Raw genomic sequence first — 20,449 nt, 5'->3', positions numbered from 1 at the left:
GTTTTACTTCTGACACTTTGATGCTCAAGATGCAACTAAGAAAATTTGGTAGACACATGCTAAGAACTGAGGAGCAAACACAGTGGATAAAATGTTAATATACCAACTACAAAACAAGAAGATACATATCTTTTGTATGTTTAGATTTAATGTTTGTAACAGAATATTCGATGGAATTCTCAATAAATACAGAGAACCATTTTCAAAGATAAAGAAAAAAACATCAGTTTGACTTGTTAGTTTTCCCGAGAAATTGGAGGGCTAATTTTATTGAGGATTACTGGGGTTAAATGAATGATTAGCTATTATTTTCCTATTACTTGTACACAGGTAGCGTTTGTAATCCAAATTTATTGCTACAGAACAACATATTCCAGAAGTGGGCTACAAACAATCAGATAAGGATGTAGATTATTTTGGGTAACTATATACAACTCCATGTAAAAAAACTGATTACTTAAGGTACAAGATTCTATATGGCCAAACATCTTCTAAAAAAGCCAAAAAATGACTGTCCTTTTTTCAATACAGTTAGTGTAAAAATGTTTTAACACAAAGTTTTCCCCAATTCAATTACCACATCTTTACCTATGTTGTTTCTGTGACTAGAATTAAATTCACATCCAAGAAATAATGCAAAGTATATTTTAATTTGAGATATCTGAAATTGTCAGTTTAGAAGTGTAAAAAAGAAATTTGAGATTTAAAGGTGGTAAACTTTTACCAAACAACAACAAAAGTTTATATATATATTACCAATAACAAAGTTTATTAATATGCACTGAGATTGCTTTGAAGAAAATAACAGAGGATTTTCTCTTCTGATCTTTACTGAGAAATTAACATGTAAACAATAACACAGGTATTTAGGTTTACACTCTCTAACTTTATCTTCCTACACGGCCAAGTTTGGTGTCAGTTTTAGGGTTTGCTGTAATTGTTTGAACTGCTACAATGGCTTCATTGATTCGGGTCTGAAGATCTCTAAGGTCATGAATATACAGCAAACGAAGCACTTTGGCAGCCTGGTTCATCACGTAATCTGAAAGGTCACAACCAATATTTAATTTTTTTTTATTATTATTATAATAGAGACTTTTCATTTCATCTAAAAACACAACAACAAAACTGATTATTAATATACTAATCTTAAACTCAGTAAATATTAACATTTTACTAACACTGAGAGTAAAAGCTAAAATTATATTTACTAATGATTTCACTACATTAAAAAATAGGAAACTACACACTGCATACACAGCGTCCACAAACGAACGTATACATTTTAAGACGTAGTAACAGATAATTGAAGAAAGACTCAAAGACAAGGTAAAGTATATTACAAACTTCTGCATTAAAGTAAAGTGTCAACTAATGTCAAACTACATCTCCATTAAAACATTCTTGACTTCAGTTTATTCAGTGGGTACCTTTGTTATATGTCAAAAACATAACAAGTAAACATTTTGGAACAGTCTTATTTCCGTGGTATAGTTTTTAAGGTTAGCATACATAGCTGGATGTGGGATGCATGCTGGAAACTTGATGTATTCTAAAAGCTAAATGTCCAGTGACATTAGGTACGGAGATAGATGAAGATTACTATCAGAAATGCTCCAAGTGTTAAAGAAACAAAGCAACTTTCTTCTAATTTTAACTTTTAGACATAAAATATTGAATTTTGACATTTATTTTTTCATACAGAATGGCAACCTATATATGCATACATGTTACACTTTATGCCTTTGATGTTTGCTTTTCCTTAATCATGTCATAAACCTGTCACTAAGCAAATATACCTTAAAATTCTCCAACTTTCCAAATCCCTGGCTCAATGACACCTCAGTAATGTATGCCTTTTCAAGTCTTGCAGTTATGCAACTGCTTGTGTCTTTTGCAAAGTACAGATGTCCTTTTCACCAACTTCTGACTTTCATGCTTAGTGAATAGCATGAATAATTTATTGCCTGTATTATAGATCTTTAAAAATGTAAATAAGTCATAAAATATAACTAAATCTGCTGAGGAATGACACAGAACATATTACAATAGGCCTATACTCTGTTATTTCAATTTTTTCCTGTAGGGCAGTGTGACTCACTATATTTTGGACTTGTACTAGGATGGTTGCATGTTCAAGTTAGGTGCATGCCAGACTTTATCCCATTTATTCCAATCTACCCAGCTGTACAATATGTATCAAAATTTAGCTGTTTTGGGTTAGCCTGTGAGACAACGAGGGAGATGGATGAAAGTATAGGTCAAGACTTACTGAAACAGTTTTCAGAACCCATGGGTCTATCACCAAGACAAGAACTTCCAAACATAGGTAAAGTGAAGGAACCTTGCCCTCACCAATCCTGACCTGAGAGGGGTTGTCAGAGTGAGACACGTACAGGAAAAGGTAACTGAATTATTGTGGTCCAATCCCCACTAAGGAAAAAGTGACTCCAAATAAGAGAATCTGAAACAATTATTAGTATGTTCTATTTCTTGCATGAGACTAGCCAACTCGTAATGGCCTAGAGTCGTCACTTCACAAGTTGAAATTTGTGGTTTTTACCTACTGGATGTGGTTAGTGATTTCATTGCAGCAGTTGTAGTCATGACCATCTGACACTACAAGTGCATAACTCATTACATTGAAAGACAAGACAAAATAATTTGCAACCCTTCACAAAACAGAACAAAAACAGTAATGAACAATGTAATTACAGTAAACAAATTAAAAACTTGTTGATAAATTAATCACACTGTGAGCAGAAACCTCTATTCAATAAGACTGCCAATTGAAAAGTGGTTAACAGCTGCAAGATTAGAGAGGATGCTAGTTACAATAGGAACAGTGTCACTTCCCAGTTGGTGGAGGGTTGCTGCATAATCATTTGCATATTAGTATATAGAAATATGTGAATCAAGATTAGTGGTCAGTGAAAACTAGCACATAGAGGCAGTATAAGTTAAGTAGCACGTTGTATTGGAAGTTTTTCTGACAATCTGAACTGAAAGTGTATATGTTCAGTGGCACATCACCTTGAACCTTTTGATCAGCAGCCCAACATGCTAACCATTAAAGCACAATTAGACTCTCAATAAAACTCAGTTTATCCACATCTACAAGGACCAGTGCAAGAAAACAGCACATCTGTATTACTGTAAATATGAGATACACCAAAATTTGTTTTGCATAGTATATTCTAAATCAGTTTACAAATGCTCGATCATGTCTTATTTCTACAACTCAATAAGAATAATTTTATCTTCTCATCAAAAACACATGCAAACTTTCAGTGTTACTTACTTTGTGTTTAGTGTTCTACATCCAGTAGAATACACCATACACACTCTTCGTAAGTACATCACCAAAAATATTCAAAACATTAATTTGTTAGTTTAAAGAATTCAAGTAGCTTATTCAGTAGCCTTACAAATTTACTATATAATAGGAGTTTGAAAACAACAAACAAAATACACCAATAAGGTTTTATATTAATGAAAAATAATAACTCACCTCCTGTGTCAAATGTCAGAGAACTTTTTTGTAGAGGAAATGGTTTGCCCTAAGAAAAACAACATCAAAAACAAATAATGTTCCAGGTAAATCTAATTAATCAAAAATATTACTTAAATTTTCACAATCAAAAAACATTAGTGAACCTGGATAATAAAACATATGGCATAACAGACACCAGCCATTCACACTAGTAAAATACATCACAAAATATTTAAAGTTAGAGCAACATTAATTCTTTTAAGGGATCATAACAAAGGAACAAATTACATTTTTTTGCACTGACAAGAAATTCTTCAAAGCTGTTTAAAGTTCACATGTAAAAATACCTGTGGTTTTTCTTTCTTTGAAACAGCTTCAACTGACAGCCGATTCTTCACAAGAGTACATATTGCCTGAAGACAAAGAGAATGTTATTTTTAAAGTCCTATTTATTTTTTTTTCTAAAAGTTTGTGAAGACTCATACTCAATGAAGACTACCAAAATAAAAATGACAGTGTTAAAGTTGTCATATTAATTTCACTTTATAAAAATGACTTGTACATGTTGGCAGAGTAGTATGTTAATACAAGAAAAGGTATCAAGTGAAATATTTAGCATCTATACACTTAGTTCACACTGAATTCCTAACTATCCAAAAATGCTGCACCATCACTGATAGATTTATGGATTGACAATTACTGCATAGTACTTTAGAAAGAAAAATGTTTGCATTATAAAACAGCAATGATGTGAGAAACATATGAATGAGGTGAAAAAACAACAAAATAAACAAACATCCCACTACACACAGAACTACTTCTATCACAGTAAAAGTTTATGAAATGGTCTCCTAAGAAACTTTCCAACCCAGAAAGAAGCTTTTAACAAGTTGCATGTACCATAATAAACTGTGAATGAGATCTTGTCCTTGTAGAATAGTATAACCTTCACTACACAAATTATTCCCCATATACTTGTAAAAAACATCACATTGTAAACAAATTACACAAAATGATTTGTAAATGAAGGAATGAATATTGGATGAGATTGAATGTACTTAGGTATGGTGATACAAAAACAGTTTATCTGTTGATAATGGCAAGTTGATACAGAGATACAGTTGATACATTTGTTTTTTGTTTGGTTTCTGTAGGTTTTTCATACAACTGGAGATTTAAACTTCATTAAATGCTTTGCAAAAGTGAACTCTGATTACAATTAATAGAATATATTGAAATACATAGATAATAACAATAAAGTTTATGATAAAGATAAAATTCTTACACTGTATTACCAGAACATCAGTATAAAGCATCAAGTCACAAATCAAAATAGCTAGAACGTCAAGAAGGTATGACTGCATCAAAATAAAACATCAAGTAACAAATATATGTTCACAGAAGAATTTCTAAAAATAATGTAAAATGAAAATTATATTCATGCTATCTTGACAGATAAATCTTTGATTTAACCTGACTGTGCACTCAAGAAGTTATTGCATTTGATTAGCTTAAATGTGGCTTTAAAAGCCAATGTTCGTGTCCAGCAAAGTCGGTTTCTTAGGCCAATAAATCAAGAAGTTTTTACAATGATACTGCAGTGTCAGATAATAGTGTCTAATTGCAGTAATTAATTTCAACACGATTAATCATGGAAAAGGGAGTTCCAAAGGCAGTATGGGATCTGGAACACTGTTCTTATACAGCAAATAACCATCTGCACATACTATTTAACAAAGCTAATCTTTAAAGTAATGATGCAATATTATTGTTTGGTAACGTTGACAAGTTTTAAAGAAAGAACAACTCTTCTTTTCATGTGGCTGTATGGTTATACACATTATTAGACTTAATTTTTATAGTGGTATATGTGCATGGAAGCATTTCTAACAATAGAAAATGAAACTTATGTTCATGCTATCTTACATATATATACATAAAGCCCTACCTTTAAGGTAACTAAGTGATCTGGATGTTCTGTTATATTTAAGAGTCTTGCTAAAGTTGAAACTCCAGCTTTGAAGTCTTTATCCTCAACTGTATAATTAAAGAAACACATTTCAAAACATAGTTGCAGTTACTTATAACACCAGAACACTTAAAAATTATTTTCTATATTCCTTCACCATGACTCTATTTCATGTATTTACTTAAGGGCATTAACAGACCCTGTCACTTTCAAATCTTTATTCTGTAAAACTTGATTGTAAACATTCATCTTTCTCATTAATGAACAATATGTTACAAAAGTTTATCACTTAAAAAATTACTGACACAAAATTCATATTTTATATCAAAAAGTTATGATTCTGACTTACGGTTAAAATTATTTACAAAAACTTAAAAAAACCTGCAAAGTTTAAATGTTTTAATTTCAAGTTACTCAAATTGCATCAAGTGCATTTCTTCACAAATTATGGTGTCATGTATTAAATGACAATACAAACACATATCATGCCTATACTGGATACTCAGTTGTTATCCTGGTATGGTGAGTATCCAAAGTGTGTTAACTGGATACTCAGTTGTTATCCTGGTATGGTGAGTATCCAAAGTGTGTTAACTGGATACTCAGTTGTTATCCTGGTATGGTGAGTATCCAAAGTGTGTTAACTGGATACTCAGTTGTTATCCTGGTATGGTGAGTATCCAAAGTGTGTTAACTGGATACCCAGTTTTTATCCTGGTATGGTGAGTATCCAAAGTGTGTTAACTGGATACTCAGTTGTTATCCTGGTATGGTGAGTATCCAAAGTGTGTTAACTGGATACTCAGTTGTTATCCTGGTATGGTGAGTATCCAAAGTGTGTTAACTGGATACCCAGTTTTTATCCTGGTATGGTGAGTATCCAAAGTGTGTTAACTGGATACTCAGTTTTATCCTGGTCCTGGTATGGTGAGTATCCAAAGTGTGTTAACTGGATACTCAGTTTTATCCTGGTATGTGAGTATCCAAAGTTAACTGGATACCAGTTTTATCCTGGTATGGTGAGTATCCAAAGTGTGTTAACTGGATACTCAGTTGTTATCCTGGTATGGTGAGTATCCAAAGTGTGTTAACTGGATACTCAGTTGTTATCCTGGTATGGTGAGTATCCAAAGTGTGTTAACTGGATACTCAGTTGTTATCCTGGTATGGTGAGTATCCAAAGTGTGTTAACTGGATACTCAGTTTTTATCCTGGTATGGTGAGTATCCAAAGTGTGTTAACTGGATACCCAGTTTTTATCCTGGTATGGTGAGTATCCAAAGTGTGTTAATCTTTTGCAGATAGTAAAAAATAACTATGTAGTTTGTATCAAATTTCAGATACACATGTGAATAAGCAAGGAAGTGGATGCTGCTGGCTGGTTGCCTTCTTCTGCTTGGTGGTTCTGAAGTAGGGGTGGTGATACTATATGTGAATTGTATAGTGATGAAGTGCTGTGACAGAACTCCATTACTGGATGATGAAGAGCCTGCAATTTGGCCACTGCTGAATTCCTCTGGTGTGTAAATTGTGAATCATTTAACTCAACCTTAGTAATGGTTTACAAGTTGTTGTGAAGGGTTGCTTTTCCTTCTTTTAATTGTATTAGTAGATACTTATTGAATGATAAGGTACTTCTAAGTTATAAGTAAAATGTGCCATTTTTTTTAGTTTAAGTACATTTCAGCATTACAAACTACACACACTTAGCATAAGTTAAGATATTTAGTTTCAAGAAAGAAGTTGTTTTTAATTTTTCTTTCTCACACTCACAACTCACCCGTCTTTTTGGACCAAATACAATTAGGACCACACAAGTGTTGAACAGTGAATGGTCTGCACAAGCAATGAAATGTTAAAAAATAGTGCAGAGACCTATAGAAAGATGTCAATCTTTTGGGAACACTTTTATCCTGAAGCATCTTTAAACTATCAAGCAAAGTCAAATCAGGAACTCCTGCATAAAAAAAATTTCCATGTTGGTGGAATAGTAATACTAATAAAGGCTGGAAAGCACACAACCAAGTCCAGGTTCGGCTTATGTGGATAAGGCATAATCCAGATTGGGCAGAAAAGGAAAAGACTGCACAGAAAAGAGTCTGTTCTCTATAGGCAATCAGTTTCCAAAACATGTAAAATGAAACAGAATGAATAATGCAGTGAGGCCAATCTCACAAGCACTTCATTTTGGCATTTCCAAAAACTTATGTCTAGATAGGATCCAAAAACATGAAAGTGTCAATCACTTATGACAATGATACCAGTACTCCAATCTATACTTATGAAGACCAATGTGAGGCTTTTGTGTGTAATTACTTTAATCAATCTTATCATGGTGACATGCAAAGGCAAGCTCAAGCCACACCAATTTCTTTCTGAACTGATGCAAGGCCTTAATGTGAAGATAGACTAACCATTGTGACTTTGGTGATATACAGAGGGAGGCTAAACACATACTAGTTCCTCTCCGAACTACAACTTAAAGTGGATATGGAAGTCATCTTTAGCTTGGATAATATACACAGAGCCATAAATACATCATAAATGGAGCTCCAAGACCAGACATTTAGAATTTCCACCTTTACAAAGCTTACAGAAGACATCCTGTTGAAAGTAATGCTGAAGTGTCAAGGAAGCTTGGTACTAGGTACCACCCCTGTGAAATATGGACTGATTCATTTATCAAATCTTAATCAAAATTCAGAAGAATCAATCTTGACTTAAAGGCCATCAAATCAGTGTACTATAAAACATCATTGACAAAATTCAAGGAAAGAAAGCAGTTAAAAGTTTGCTAATTAATTTAAGCTCCTACTATTGTCACATCATTTGATGGTTATTGAAGTAACAGAGAAACTTGGATCAACACTGCTGAATTCATAGCTGGTATGTGGGAAGATTTTTAAGCTGGTCATAACACATTAGCATACAGCTGCCCATTCTTGCTAACAAATAGTCAAAAGAGACATCAATGTAACACATGTAAGGTAATACACAACTGCACTAACTACCAGAACACACATAATGAAATGCAAAAGCTGATAGTCAGGCTAGGTCACAATCAATTCTGCCATGTCTCATTCTCACCAGTTCTTTTCAACATCTACAATACTGATTTATCTTACTTTGACAAGCCAACCAAATACCATGTGCTAACCTTTACTGATGATATTTTGAAGTAAAAGAAAGGTTCTAGCAAACGATCATCAAACCCGCCAAAACTAAAGACATGCTCAGCAGCTTCTTCAACAGCTGACAAACCATATTAATCATCTTAATACCTCAATAGTCAGAACTACTGAAAACATCAATGCACATAAAGCAGGAGATTGTCTAAAAGACATCTCAGGTGACAGTCAGAAGTGAACAATAATTTGTCCTCCTCAGATTTCAATTTCCTAATGAGGAATAAACCTTTGGTACTACTGGAATCTGTGGAAATCAACTTACACAAAAAAATATAGACTAAACAGATTGTGGAAAAGAAAATGCCTATAAGCACTTACAACCACAATGGATTGTCTGTCATCACAAACACCAGAAATAGCAACAGCTGGTTGAGCATTTGTTGTCTCTTGGAGCAACAGTGTATTCTGCATAAAGCTAACAGATTATCCAAACTTCCCCAACTGGCAATACATAGAGGAAGCTGTACTGTGGATTGCTGAAATCAGTGAATTGCAGACATACAGTGTCACCCTAACAACATTTGTGACTGTTTCCCACATGGATGGCATAAAGCAAAGCAACTACACAGAAAGGCCAATATTATATGAATGTACTAGGCCTTGCTGGAATATATCTATCTTCTCTGCATTAGTAAGGTGAAAAAGCAACCATGTAAAGTCTTCATCTACATTCAGAGAGGATAAGACTCTTGGAAAAAAGTGTTCTATGACATCATTAGGGAAAGCAAAATATGGGAAATCAACAGGATAGTATATAGTCAGAAAACCACTGACAGCATCAGTAAAGTAAACTCTATTCTACTTTTGCACGGCAACCAGTCTCCATGAGGGTCAGAGCTTCCTAACCCAATTCCTTGGGATTGGTACCTAAATATAGTATTAGCTTCAGTAACACAAGTACTGAAAAAAACTATTTAACAAAGTTTCAAATATTTTATAAGGTTTGTAATTATGTTAAATACAGAGTTCAGCAATTAAAAGAAAAAAAGAATCTAGTTATAAATACATTTACTGATAAAATGTTTCAATAAATTGTACACCCTAATATTTCATGTTTTTAGAGACACTACAAGGATTTATAGCATTACAAAGCTTATACATATTACAATATACCTCAAAAGAATAATTGGTAGGTATGTATTCAATGTTTATCGGCACAAAGCTACAAGGCTATCTGTGCTAGACAAGATGTGGTACAGTGTAGGTATAGGGCAATTAAGGTAAAAAGTAAATATAAAATTGGGAACTGCCAGGAAGACTGAAGCAAGAAGTACACCCCTGCTGTCAGTCACCTCTATTTGGCCATTCCAGTCCTGGGTTCATTAAAAAAAACACACTAAAATGTGTAAAATTTAGACTTGCCAGGAAGACTGAAGCTTCAAGATAGAATAATTGGAATCTGAAACATTACATCAATGACAAGAAAAAGCCACTGTGATAAAATAATTCCTGACACTCCTTAAGTTCACTCTTCTGCCACCCAGGGGTCTAATGATCAACCTTATGATCAAAGGGTATATAACTGTACTTTATGTAATGATTTCACATACACACACTTGCCTCACTTATTACTTTGAAGTGCTCTAACTTATTCAGAAAATAGTCTACACCTAAGAAAATATGAGGATACTTAAGTTATTTCAAGCCACAGAACAATAGAAGCCAGCCAATTACATTAGGATGTTATTAATTGAGTACAAATGCTTTAAAATATTATAAACAGAGTATGATACTGCTTCCAAACCAATGGAAAAGTTGATCAAACACATGGGCAAGGTAGACCACCACTTGCATCACTGAACAGACAATGAATATATTAACTCTTGCTTTCCAAGTTTGTAGCATAGATGCTCTGATACTGAATCAGATATTTGTAGCCACAACTGGATATAATGTAAGTGCACATAAGGCAAAAAATATATTTCACAAGAACAGCCTTTATGCTATATATTATGCTCAATAACGTGCATTATATTTATGATGACAAGAAACCCACATGAAGTGAAAATGTATTCTCAAAACAGTTGGTATGGATATTAAACTTTAAATTAAAATAAAGTACAGAACAACATTTTGATCTTCTTAGGCCATTTTAAGGTTAACAAAGAGAGTTTGCAAACTTTTTGTTAACCTAAAGATGACCTAAAAAGGTCGAAATGTTGTTCTGTACTTTATTTTAATTAAAGTTTTAATATCCATATCAGCCATCTTGAGAATACAATCTGCATTACATTCACAATAGGGAACAAAACAACTAACCAGCAATGGTGCAAAAATATGTACAGTGGAGCACCAACATAAGGGACAGTATTTTTAAAACAAATTGTATTCTACTAAACAGTCACAAAGCATATGTAAACTAAATCCTATTCAATTTTCAATAACATAAAAATAATACATATAACAGTGAATTGAGGGTAATACAGGCAAAAGCAAGTAAAGGGAGAACATACCAGCCTCCACATGTGAAATGATACTACTGAAACCACACACAGTTCAAAGACCTACTACCCATCACATTGTGCTATGCAGGTGTAACAGATCCTGACTCTGCTAAACGTGTCAATATATATTTAAAAAAAAGGATAAGACAAACTGTGTATATTTGCATGTTCAGATAATTTCAATATTATTGAGTATATACAAAATACTGTTGAGGCTAATGATATTACAGAAACAACACTTTTAGAGTGGATAAGGACATCCCAGTGTCTCACCAACACTTTAAAGATGTACTGTTAGTTTCAGAGTGCCCTTAGAATTTTTGTTAATGTAAGTTACAATGAAATGTCTTAAACTGTACAAGTACAAAGTCAATTTTACAAAATATTCATTTGTGATTACAGGCTTGATGACCTGTCATTTATATAAATACTAACTAACTGAGGAGGAACTTGATATTGTCTTATTACTAGTTGTACTATCTCATAATCAAAGTATATATTAAATTATTTTATAACCTATTTTGTGCAGTTTAGTATGCCTAGAATTAATAAAAATATTGATAAAGGCTATATTCACATTATTTTCAACTTACAAAAAAAAAGATTAACAAAACAAATTGTCACAAGTAAAGAAAATAAACTTAGCTTCACTTACAGTCAAGATTATCTAATGGGTTTTCTTGGATTACTTGGGGTGCATTTACCAAATTTTTCTCTGCATTCTCTGCTGTGGCATCTTTATATTTTTCCACTGTAATAATTAAGACACAACTGATGAAAAGTAAATATTTTCAATAAATGGTTTTGATCTAAGGCTAAAGAATTTTAGTACCTTTATCAAACATTAAATATGTGGCTAATTAGATTCATTAAGTACAATTAAGTTGTTTTTTTCTACAAGATAAAAGTATTTGATTTCTTCCACTTTTGGAAATAAATCTATGCTCCAAAAATTGATCTCTCTTTGGATAAATACTCATTGTGGTATAAATTATTCTTACACCTTCATATAACTAGAAGTATCACAATTTAGAAAGCTTCAGTATGTTAAAAAATGATGTCATACCACTATCTCCATATTCAAGTCTTACAGAAAAACTCAGTAGCCAATCTATAACAGCATTCCTGTCTGGTAAGTCAAATGGGCACTCCACATGCTTCAGGTACTATGGCAGTAGAAATAATCATTTATTAAATGTCTACACAACATCAGAATACATAAAAAATGAATGATCAAAGAAAACATACATTGTACCTTAAGTAAACATTTTATTATCTGGCAGATATGTGATAAGAAAATACTTGATGCTACCATTGATGTAATGTTATTTACAACTAGCTGAAAGCTAATGAACAGCACTGAAAACAAGTGAAATTCACTTTTAATTCTTTTAACTTATACAGTTATTCAACAAAGATTTAAAGAAATTAAAAGCACCAACAGATTTAACTGTAACAAATACTTGTTTAGTAGAAATCTACACAAAGGGCTAATTGCATTCTGTTCACCCTAAACAAATTTAAAATGAAGTCAGGATATAAGAATTTAACATTTCCCTACAAAAAATCAAGTTTGTATTTCAAGATACTTTGTTCTGTCACAAATTGAGCTGCATGGGAATGTACAGTAACATGCTGGTAGTTTACATTTATTTACGATTTTATCAGATTGATATATGAAGTTGAAAACATGTAAAAATCTCAAACATACAGTTAATGTTGATATTTTGGTGTTCCTTCACTTAACTACTGAGTGTTAAGAGTTACAATTAGTTTAACTGATATTTTGTTGGCTTAGGAAAGGTTATCTTAATCAGCCAAATGGCCTTGTATTTTTATCATTCTAACTTGTATTTTTCTGACATGTCAGAAATAGTACAAGGTCTTAAAAAATGTCTTAAAGACAGGCTCAGAAAATTAAATTTGTTTTTACTGGTTTTGAGTTTTAAAATGTTAAAATTCTCAATAAATTTACATAAGATAAATTCATATAAAAAAAAGACTCTGTACCACAATTTTTTTTTTTAAACTAACATTTCATACAGTACCAAACTGGAATGGTACTCAGTAGAGTGCATTCATCTTATTTGGTTTTCAAAAAATATGAAACTGTGTAATATGTTTATCATTATCAACAGGTATGGACTACTTTTGGCAAGACATGAGGAATAATAAATTAAATATGTTTATGAAAATACAATGAGTTTTTACTGAGTTCCTGAGCAAAAATAGTGGAAAAAATTGACCCACATTAAAAGACAGGATTTTTTTTTTCATGACCTTGCCATGACCTTTAAATTCCAAACATAATTACTTTTACGTTTGGTCATAGTCCAAACATATACCAACTTTTGCCCAAATCCATTCAGCCGTGTTTACGAAATCTTGTTGACAAACACAAAAAGAAACATACAGAGAAGAAAACCTGTCTACCTTTGGTCAAGGGAACTGGGAGTTAATGAAAACTCCAAGAGTTTCTAGATTTTAAGCATTTTTGTACAACCAAATATAAATATTTTTAAGTCATTAAAGATAAGTGTTCTACTTCTCTAACATTTATTAATATTTTCTTTGATTGTGTTTTTAAAAACAATTATGTAAATATTTGTTTAAATGACCAAACAAACAGTTAACTTTAAATAAATTGACTAAAATGCACTGTGTAATCTTTTTCACTGGTAAACAAGGACTTAAATATTTGTCAAAACAACAAATTAATTTAACTTAACAAATAACTGTATTCACAAAAAAAAAAATGCTATTACAATCAATAAATTTAAGCTGTGACACTTATTCAGATCAAATTACCTTTCTTCTTTGGAAATAATAAAAAAAAACAACATATGCTGAAAGTATGTTCAATTACAGATTTTAATAAACAGTGTTGTAACAGATGATATAATCACCCAGAGAATTATGGACTGTCTTTTATTGTAAGGAAAATTAAAACAGTAGCAAATCTAGTATTTGAAAATGGTTCATAACAGATTTATTTCAAGAACTTATAAGCAGTATACTAAAATTTAAGAGTAATAATGAACAGAAATAGACCAATGGTTTAAAACAGCATGCTCACACCAGATACCTTACTTTCATCATGTATCCAGGGTTGGCATGTCAGTCACCTGCCCAATTAAATAATCTAAATACTGTATTAAACACAATAAATACCTACATATTAGCCTAGTTTGTTCTTAATAGTTAGACACAGACACCCCCCTTAGATAAAAGACAAATTTTGGTATTACATCCATACCAACACACTTAAAAATGACTGTGTTCAATTTAATGAATAACAAAAACACAATAAATAAAAATATTTACAAAATGTGTATTCAGTATGTCTCATCAGAAACATTATAGGTAAGTGAGATAATATGCTGCATTGTAATAATCTTCAATTTTAAGCAGTTAATAGCTACAGTTTTTACACTTGCAGTACATTTCATAACAATGGCATATTATTAAAAAAAAGTTAATGACATGTAATATTATTCACTTATGATGTAAAATATCAGAACGATAGCACTGTAGGCAGCAAAGACTTTGTTGGAAGTCTGGAGAGAAGTAAACTTTTATTTTCATATAATTTACATTAAATAAAATTCAAGATATGCAGTTAAGATAAAAAACAAATTACCTTGCCAGTCAGTTAACCAATTTTATTTTTAAAGGACAAGTGTCCAAACTTGAAGGTGTCAATCCCTTGTTTCATTTAATGACTACATACTCTAGTATAATGATATGATTAACTTTTTCACTATGAGGTCAGTCCTAGGGATCGACCTCCTTTGTACTTTGTATCGAACTACTTTGTACTTATAACAGTTTTCATACCATAACTTTTAATACTGTATGCTGCACAACATTTTGCAGATTGTTATTAAACATTACAAGGCTTTTGTAACAAAATATCAGATTTTTTAAAATTATGATTTGCTTAAACATATATTTTGTAATGTTGACTATTAAACAGAAAAATGTCAAATTTCACATGCAAAATCTTTATAACCTTCAGATAATTATTAATATTGTAAGAAAAAAATGTATGCTTTATCTATTATTTCTACTATCAAATCTCTATTTGGGTTTACTGGACTTGACAAATTTCACAACCACTATAAAAACAATTAGAAAACCTTTTTTCATTCTAGAATGACAAATTATAACAAAAACATAAATGTTTAATCTAAATAGCTTAAATCTCAAGACATTATACATTTATATTGTTTCATTATTATATTAACCTTTCAGCAGTACCTAGTTAAATTATAGAAGTTGCAATGATGGGGTGCATGTGTAGTCAGGTTACCATATTCAATAACACAAAACTGGCCTTTCAATCTGACCTGTTTTGGCTGTGTTTTAGTAAAATAGTTTTTTGCAAAATACAGTCACATTTCAGTAATAATGTATCATATATGTACACACATCATTACTATTAATAAATATGTTCTTAAACTTCTTTTATTGAAAACACAATAGTAAATAAAGAAGTATACCTTCTAGTTATGAACTTTTGTATATGTTTGCTGCTTGGTTTAGGGTGCTAAGCCTAATCAAAATTTGTACATGTTGAATTTGAAACAAGATTTTTTAACCCAAGATAATAAATTAATATATTAATACCATAAAATTCAACTATAATTTATCAAAGTTAGTAAGCAAGCTATATTTGGGTCTAAAAAAATATGAAATTTCACATTTTCACTTTCCTGAATCTAAGCTTTAAAAGAACAAGTTTGGTGTCTGAATGATTCCATTACCTGAGAAAACCACTAAGAAGATATTTTATGCTTTCAATTTGTTATTCATGCATCATAGACTGAAGTAAGGCTTTTCAATATATTGAAAGAAAATGTAGCAATATCTAAGCATATTCATAACACAGGAGGTTCTTATTTGATATTCTAAACTTGTCAATATTGATATTTTGAGTTTCTAATTGGTAAGAAACAATTGAAATTTGTGTTTAAGACATCACAAACATGCTACATTCAACATACAAAAATTGATATTTAGGGTTTTTTAATACTTTCTTTTAAATTAAGAAATTAAATAATGTACAATACTAACATTTGAATTACAACCTGGCTGCTAGTTATTGAATCTGAGTGAACACATTGTACTGAAACCCAAATATGTTTGCCAACAATGCAATAAATCTGTTTTCTTAAAAAACAAAAACAGTGCAATTTTTCTAAACAAAATAACACATGTAATGACAAAATATGGTCTTAAATGGCCTACTAGATAATCATATTGCAAGTATGCTCCAGTCCAAAGGATTGGGTTGACTGTACATTTTTTCATCACTATTTTTTAGAAAATCTTACAACTGAATTGTTTGAATGGGCATCTGGATGTACTGAATAATTTTATATTTTTGCTTGTTACAACCATTAATACAAGGAACTTAAAAAAGAAACTGAGTGGCATTATTAATGTAATATACACAAAAAACCTACAGTAAAAAGGGTAATAACTGCATAACTGACAGTGTTTCTGTTTTAAAGCTTTATGAAATTTTGTAGCCAACAAATTCATGATGCAAAAATAGCTTAAAAAGGATATTTATAAAACAGAAGGTGATCTATGAATAATTTTAGGGTTTTTTATCAAGAATTTAACTTGATAAATTCATTTATCCCACAACCTTCAACAAAAAAATATGTATCTCTGAAGTACTATCTCAAAATTACTTTCTAAAAACAAACAAGATTAGTTCCTAAAACTAAAAATACAAGTATTCTTCAATTAAAACACATACAAACATGTACTCACTTGTTTAAACACACTTTCCCAGTTTGAATGATTAATATTTCTTAAGTCTTCTCTGTCCTCAATCTTATAAAACCTTATTTTTTGATCTTCCAGCCATACCACAACATTTCGAAATTCATTCTCGTCTGTGAAATATGTATTTGAAAATATCAACACATTAGTTAATCCAATCCAGAAGACAAACAAAATCAATTTATCTTGAGAAAGACCAATTGAACTATTATTCAAAAACTTTGCCAAAAGTAATTTACTACTGTGTAATTAAATCAAATCTATTTCAAAGCTGATATAATAAAAAGTATATAACTTTACAGCTACATAAAAGTGTAATTCAGTGAAACACATCAATCAATCTTAAGTATAAAAACCTGAGTTTCAAAAGCAATATAGCCTTTTGACTTGCATTTGAATTACTATCAGTTGTACTAAGTCTACAGTTAAAAAACAACAAATTTATAGATGTTGAAATGAAACATATCTTAATGCAACAAACAGAAATACAATAACTACATTGCAGAAATGTTTAACTTGTACTTCTTTCCACATAAAATAAATATTTAAGAAAATTTACTGCCTAACATAAAATTATCTTATAACAATAATCAGTTTTACCTGTTTTGCAAACATGTGTGAACTTCATTTCAAAAAATGCAAACAAAAGACAAATGTAAATATATTTAAGTAAACATTTTGTGCAAAAACATTAAAAGCTTATCAAAATTGTAAAAAAGGTCTAACATTAAGTCATAGAATAACATAGTAAGTTTATTTATTTATTGTTTAAAGTATGGTAAAGTTCAGCTCTACCTAAATTAAACTAAAGATTATGTCTGAATTACTGTGGTAATTTATTCCTTTATTGCATATAGGCTATATACAAAACAAATTCTTAATTAATGTTGGACCAAAGACAAGTAGACTTAGATTTTGGCATTTGTAATAAGAATTGTTTTGTATTATTCTAGCATTTAAAAAAGTACTGTTCAATAGATGTTAATTTGATTGCAAATGTTTTGTGGGTCTCTTTTAGCTGAATTGATATAAGCCAGTTTCCCAGTCATATTTTATAAGTAACATTCTTTTATATTTACTTTTGTTTGCAGAAGAACTACAAATTTGATTATTCTTTCTGATTTCAAACATGCTTGAAAACATTTTTTTTTGTTGGGAATTGTAAAGCTGTTTGATATTTTTGTGCTCACAAGGGACAATGCAACTCAATATGGATTTTAAATAAATTTCTAAATTTACTAAGTAATGGATCTGTATGTTCATTTTGATCTGTGTTACATGTGGAAATTGTGCTTCTATTTTTTATTCCTAACATAATAAGCATTAAACATGAAATAAAAATACATAAAAGTACCAATACTGAAAAAAAAAAAACTGTTTTCAAGAATTTTATCAATATGAAATTAAATGGGGAAGTCCAACCCTCCTCACGACATTCCTTATTTTATCCTTTACCATTGTCCACTTTAGTGTTGACAGATCACAAAATGTAGAAAAGTATAAGGAACAGATACACACACACACTGATGTTTATAAACAGAGAAGATGAAGGTGTATCCACCACCAACACTTGGGCTACTCTTCTACCAATGAACAGTGGGATTGATTATCACATTATAATGCTCCCATGACTGAAAGGGCAAGGTGTAATGAGGATTTGAACCTGTAGCTTTAAGATTACGGGTCAAGCACCCTAACCATCTGGCTATGCTGGGCTAGTTTTCAGTGGAGTCAGAAACTTACAAGATTGGTAGATGAATTTGATAATTATAAGTTAAATTCAATGAAGAAATTAAATAAAAGGTTATTTTATAACCTTGTCTGAAGTGTAGCTTCTAACCTGAAAAAATTGAACTAAAAAATTAACACATTATATAGCAGGATAATATTAATTGACAGTAATAGGTTAAAATTATAATACATGAAAACTAGTGACTAAAAATAATGACAAAAAAAAAAGCAAGTTGAGAATAAAAAAAGTTTAAGATCCTTATCATTTTGTAATATTCACAAGTTGAGAATAAAAAAAGTTTAAGATCCTTATCATTTTGTAATATTCTTTAACTTGCATGTCTCCAATTCCCTGTTCTTGTAAGAGTTTTTCTTGTTAGTGCTTTCCAGAAATGTATTTTAAATACATTAACATATATCAGAGGATTTCTTTACACAAACACAAAAAAATACTTTCTTGATTGAAATTTGTAAAACTTTAAAAAAAATATTTTCACCAGTAATCCACACAATGTAAATAGCATGTAATAAACATTTGCATTTTGAATGGAAATATCAGAAAAACAAGTGGGAAAATGCACTGTTTTTCATATTTCTTATAGATTTTGTTTTAATTTCTTGTCTGCCTTTTTTGATAAAGTATAAATGTTGGCCAAGTAGAAGTCATCTTCTGATAATTGTATTTTTTTAATGAGATAGTTGGCCTTTGGAATGGGTTGACTTTGGATGTTGTGGAAGCAGTAAATTTAAAGAAGTTTAACAAAAAGCTTAGTAAATACATGATATATGAATGATAAGGGAGATTTCAGAGTTAAAAAAATTTATTTATTAATATTTATAGGATGCAAAAGCCAAGATGGACCAATAGGTCCCACATTGTCCCAAAACATTACATATTTTGTCTAGCGCTTCAGATTGCAATGCAATTCCAGAAGACTTAATGTGTTCTTATGCAACAGTAAAACTTTTGATAACATAGCTACTAATTTAGCTGTATTGTTACCATTACATGCTTCACAATGGTACTGAGTGAGAGTGAGACCATACAATAGGGAAGAATAGGTAATTAGGAAGACATTTTAACTACAAAGTTCTATCCTAGTACCAAACTTCGTTTTTGATTTGTTGATCCTCTTTTGAATCTATTTTGGATAATCCGTTCATTTGATAACACACGTCTTTACATTGAAATTTATGAGTTAACTGCCGATGTTGTGTCTGTTTCTGTATGCAACATAATTCGAGCGACAAACGTTTAGCAAAAATCTAAATTTCTAAGAGTAAAAGTAGCCTAGTCCTAATTTAAATTGAGTTCGCTACATTATTCGGCATACTACATATTTGTCTATTGCAAGTAAAAATTCTAAATGACTAAGAACGTTAAGTAACCATAAAAGAAAATATTTAAACTCACCATTCACATTAAAGTTTTCTGGATTATGATAACCCAAAGCTGTAAGTTTTCTTTTGAACATCTTTACTGTTCGACATCAACCAGTTAGTTATGGCCTGCAAAAGATCTCCACGCCACATAGTGGTTAGGTTTTGTATATTGTTATATTTACATATTTATTAATTATAAATAAGCATTAACTATAGGTTATGAAAAATAAAGTAACTTTTCATTGTGTAGTTTGTTGGTAAGCATAAAAAAACACGACAGAGTATCTGCATTCTGCCTACCACGAGTATCAAAATTTGATTTTCAAAGTTATAAGCCCCAGACTTGCCACTTAACCAATAATTTTTGAATGTCGATTGTGTATTGATATCTAGTAATGTGCAATAAGCACATTATTTTGGTAAGAATTTTTTTTTTAATTTCACG

General features: G+C 30.9%; 1 protein-coding gene across 1 annotated transcript; it reads right to left on the bottom strand.

Annotated features, from left to right (window-relative positions):
• Positions 1-748: 748 nt before the first annotated feature.
• On the bottom strand, positions 749-20,194 carry LOC143226679 (RNA transcription, translation and transport factor protein). Its single transcript, XM_076457969.1, has 8 exons — positions 20,036-20,194; positions 16,879-17,003; positions 12,161-12,260; positions 11,750-11,845; positions 5,442-5,530; positions 3,841-3,906; positions 3,512-3,560; positions 749-1,042 (listed from the first exon to the last, which is right to left on the bottom strand). Exons 1-8 carry the CDS (start codon positions 20,094-20,096, stop codon positions 888-890), a joined length of 741 nt encoding a protein of 246 aa, XP_076314084.1. The 5' UTR covers positions 20,097-20,194; the 3' UTR covers positions 749-887.
• Positions 20,195-20,449: the final 255 nt, after the last annotated feature.

Source organism: Tachypleus tridentatus, chromosome 1 (assembly GCF_004210375.1).
Source record: "Tachypleus tridentatus isolate NWPU-2018 chromosome 1, ASM421037v1, whole genome shotgun sequence".
Lineage (NCBI taxonomy): Eukaryota > Metazoa > Arthropoda > Merostomata > Xiphosura > Limulidae > Tachypleus > Tachypleus tridentatus.
The sequence above is the reverse complement of the archived record's forward strand: the minus strand, read 5'-3'. Positions and strand labels throughout refer to the sequence as shown.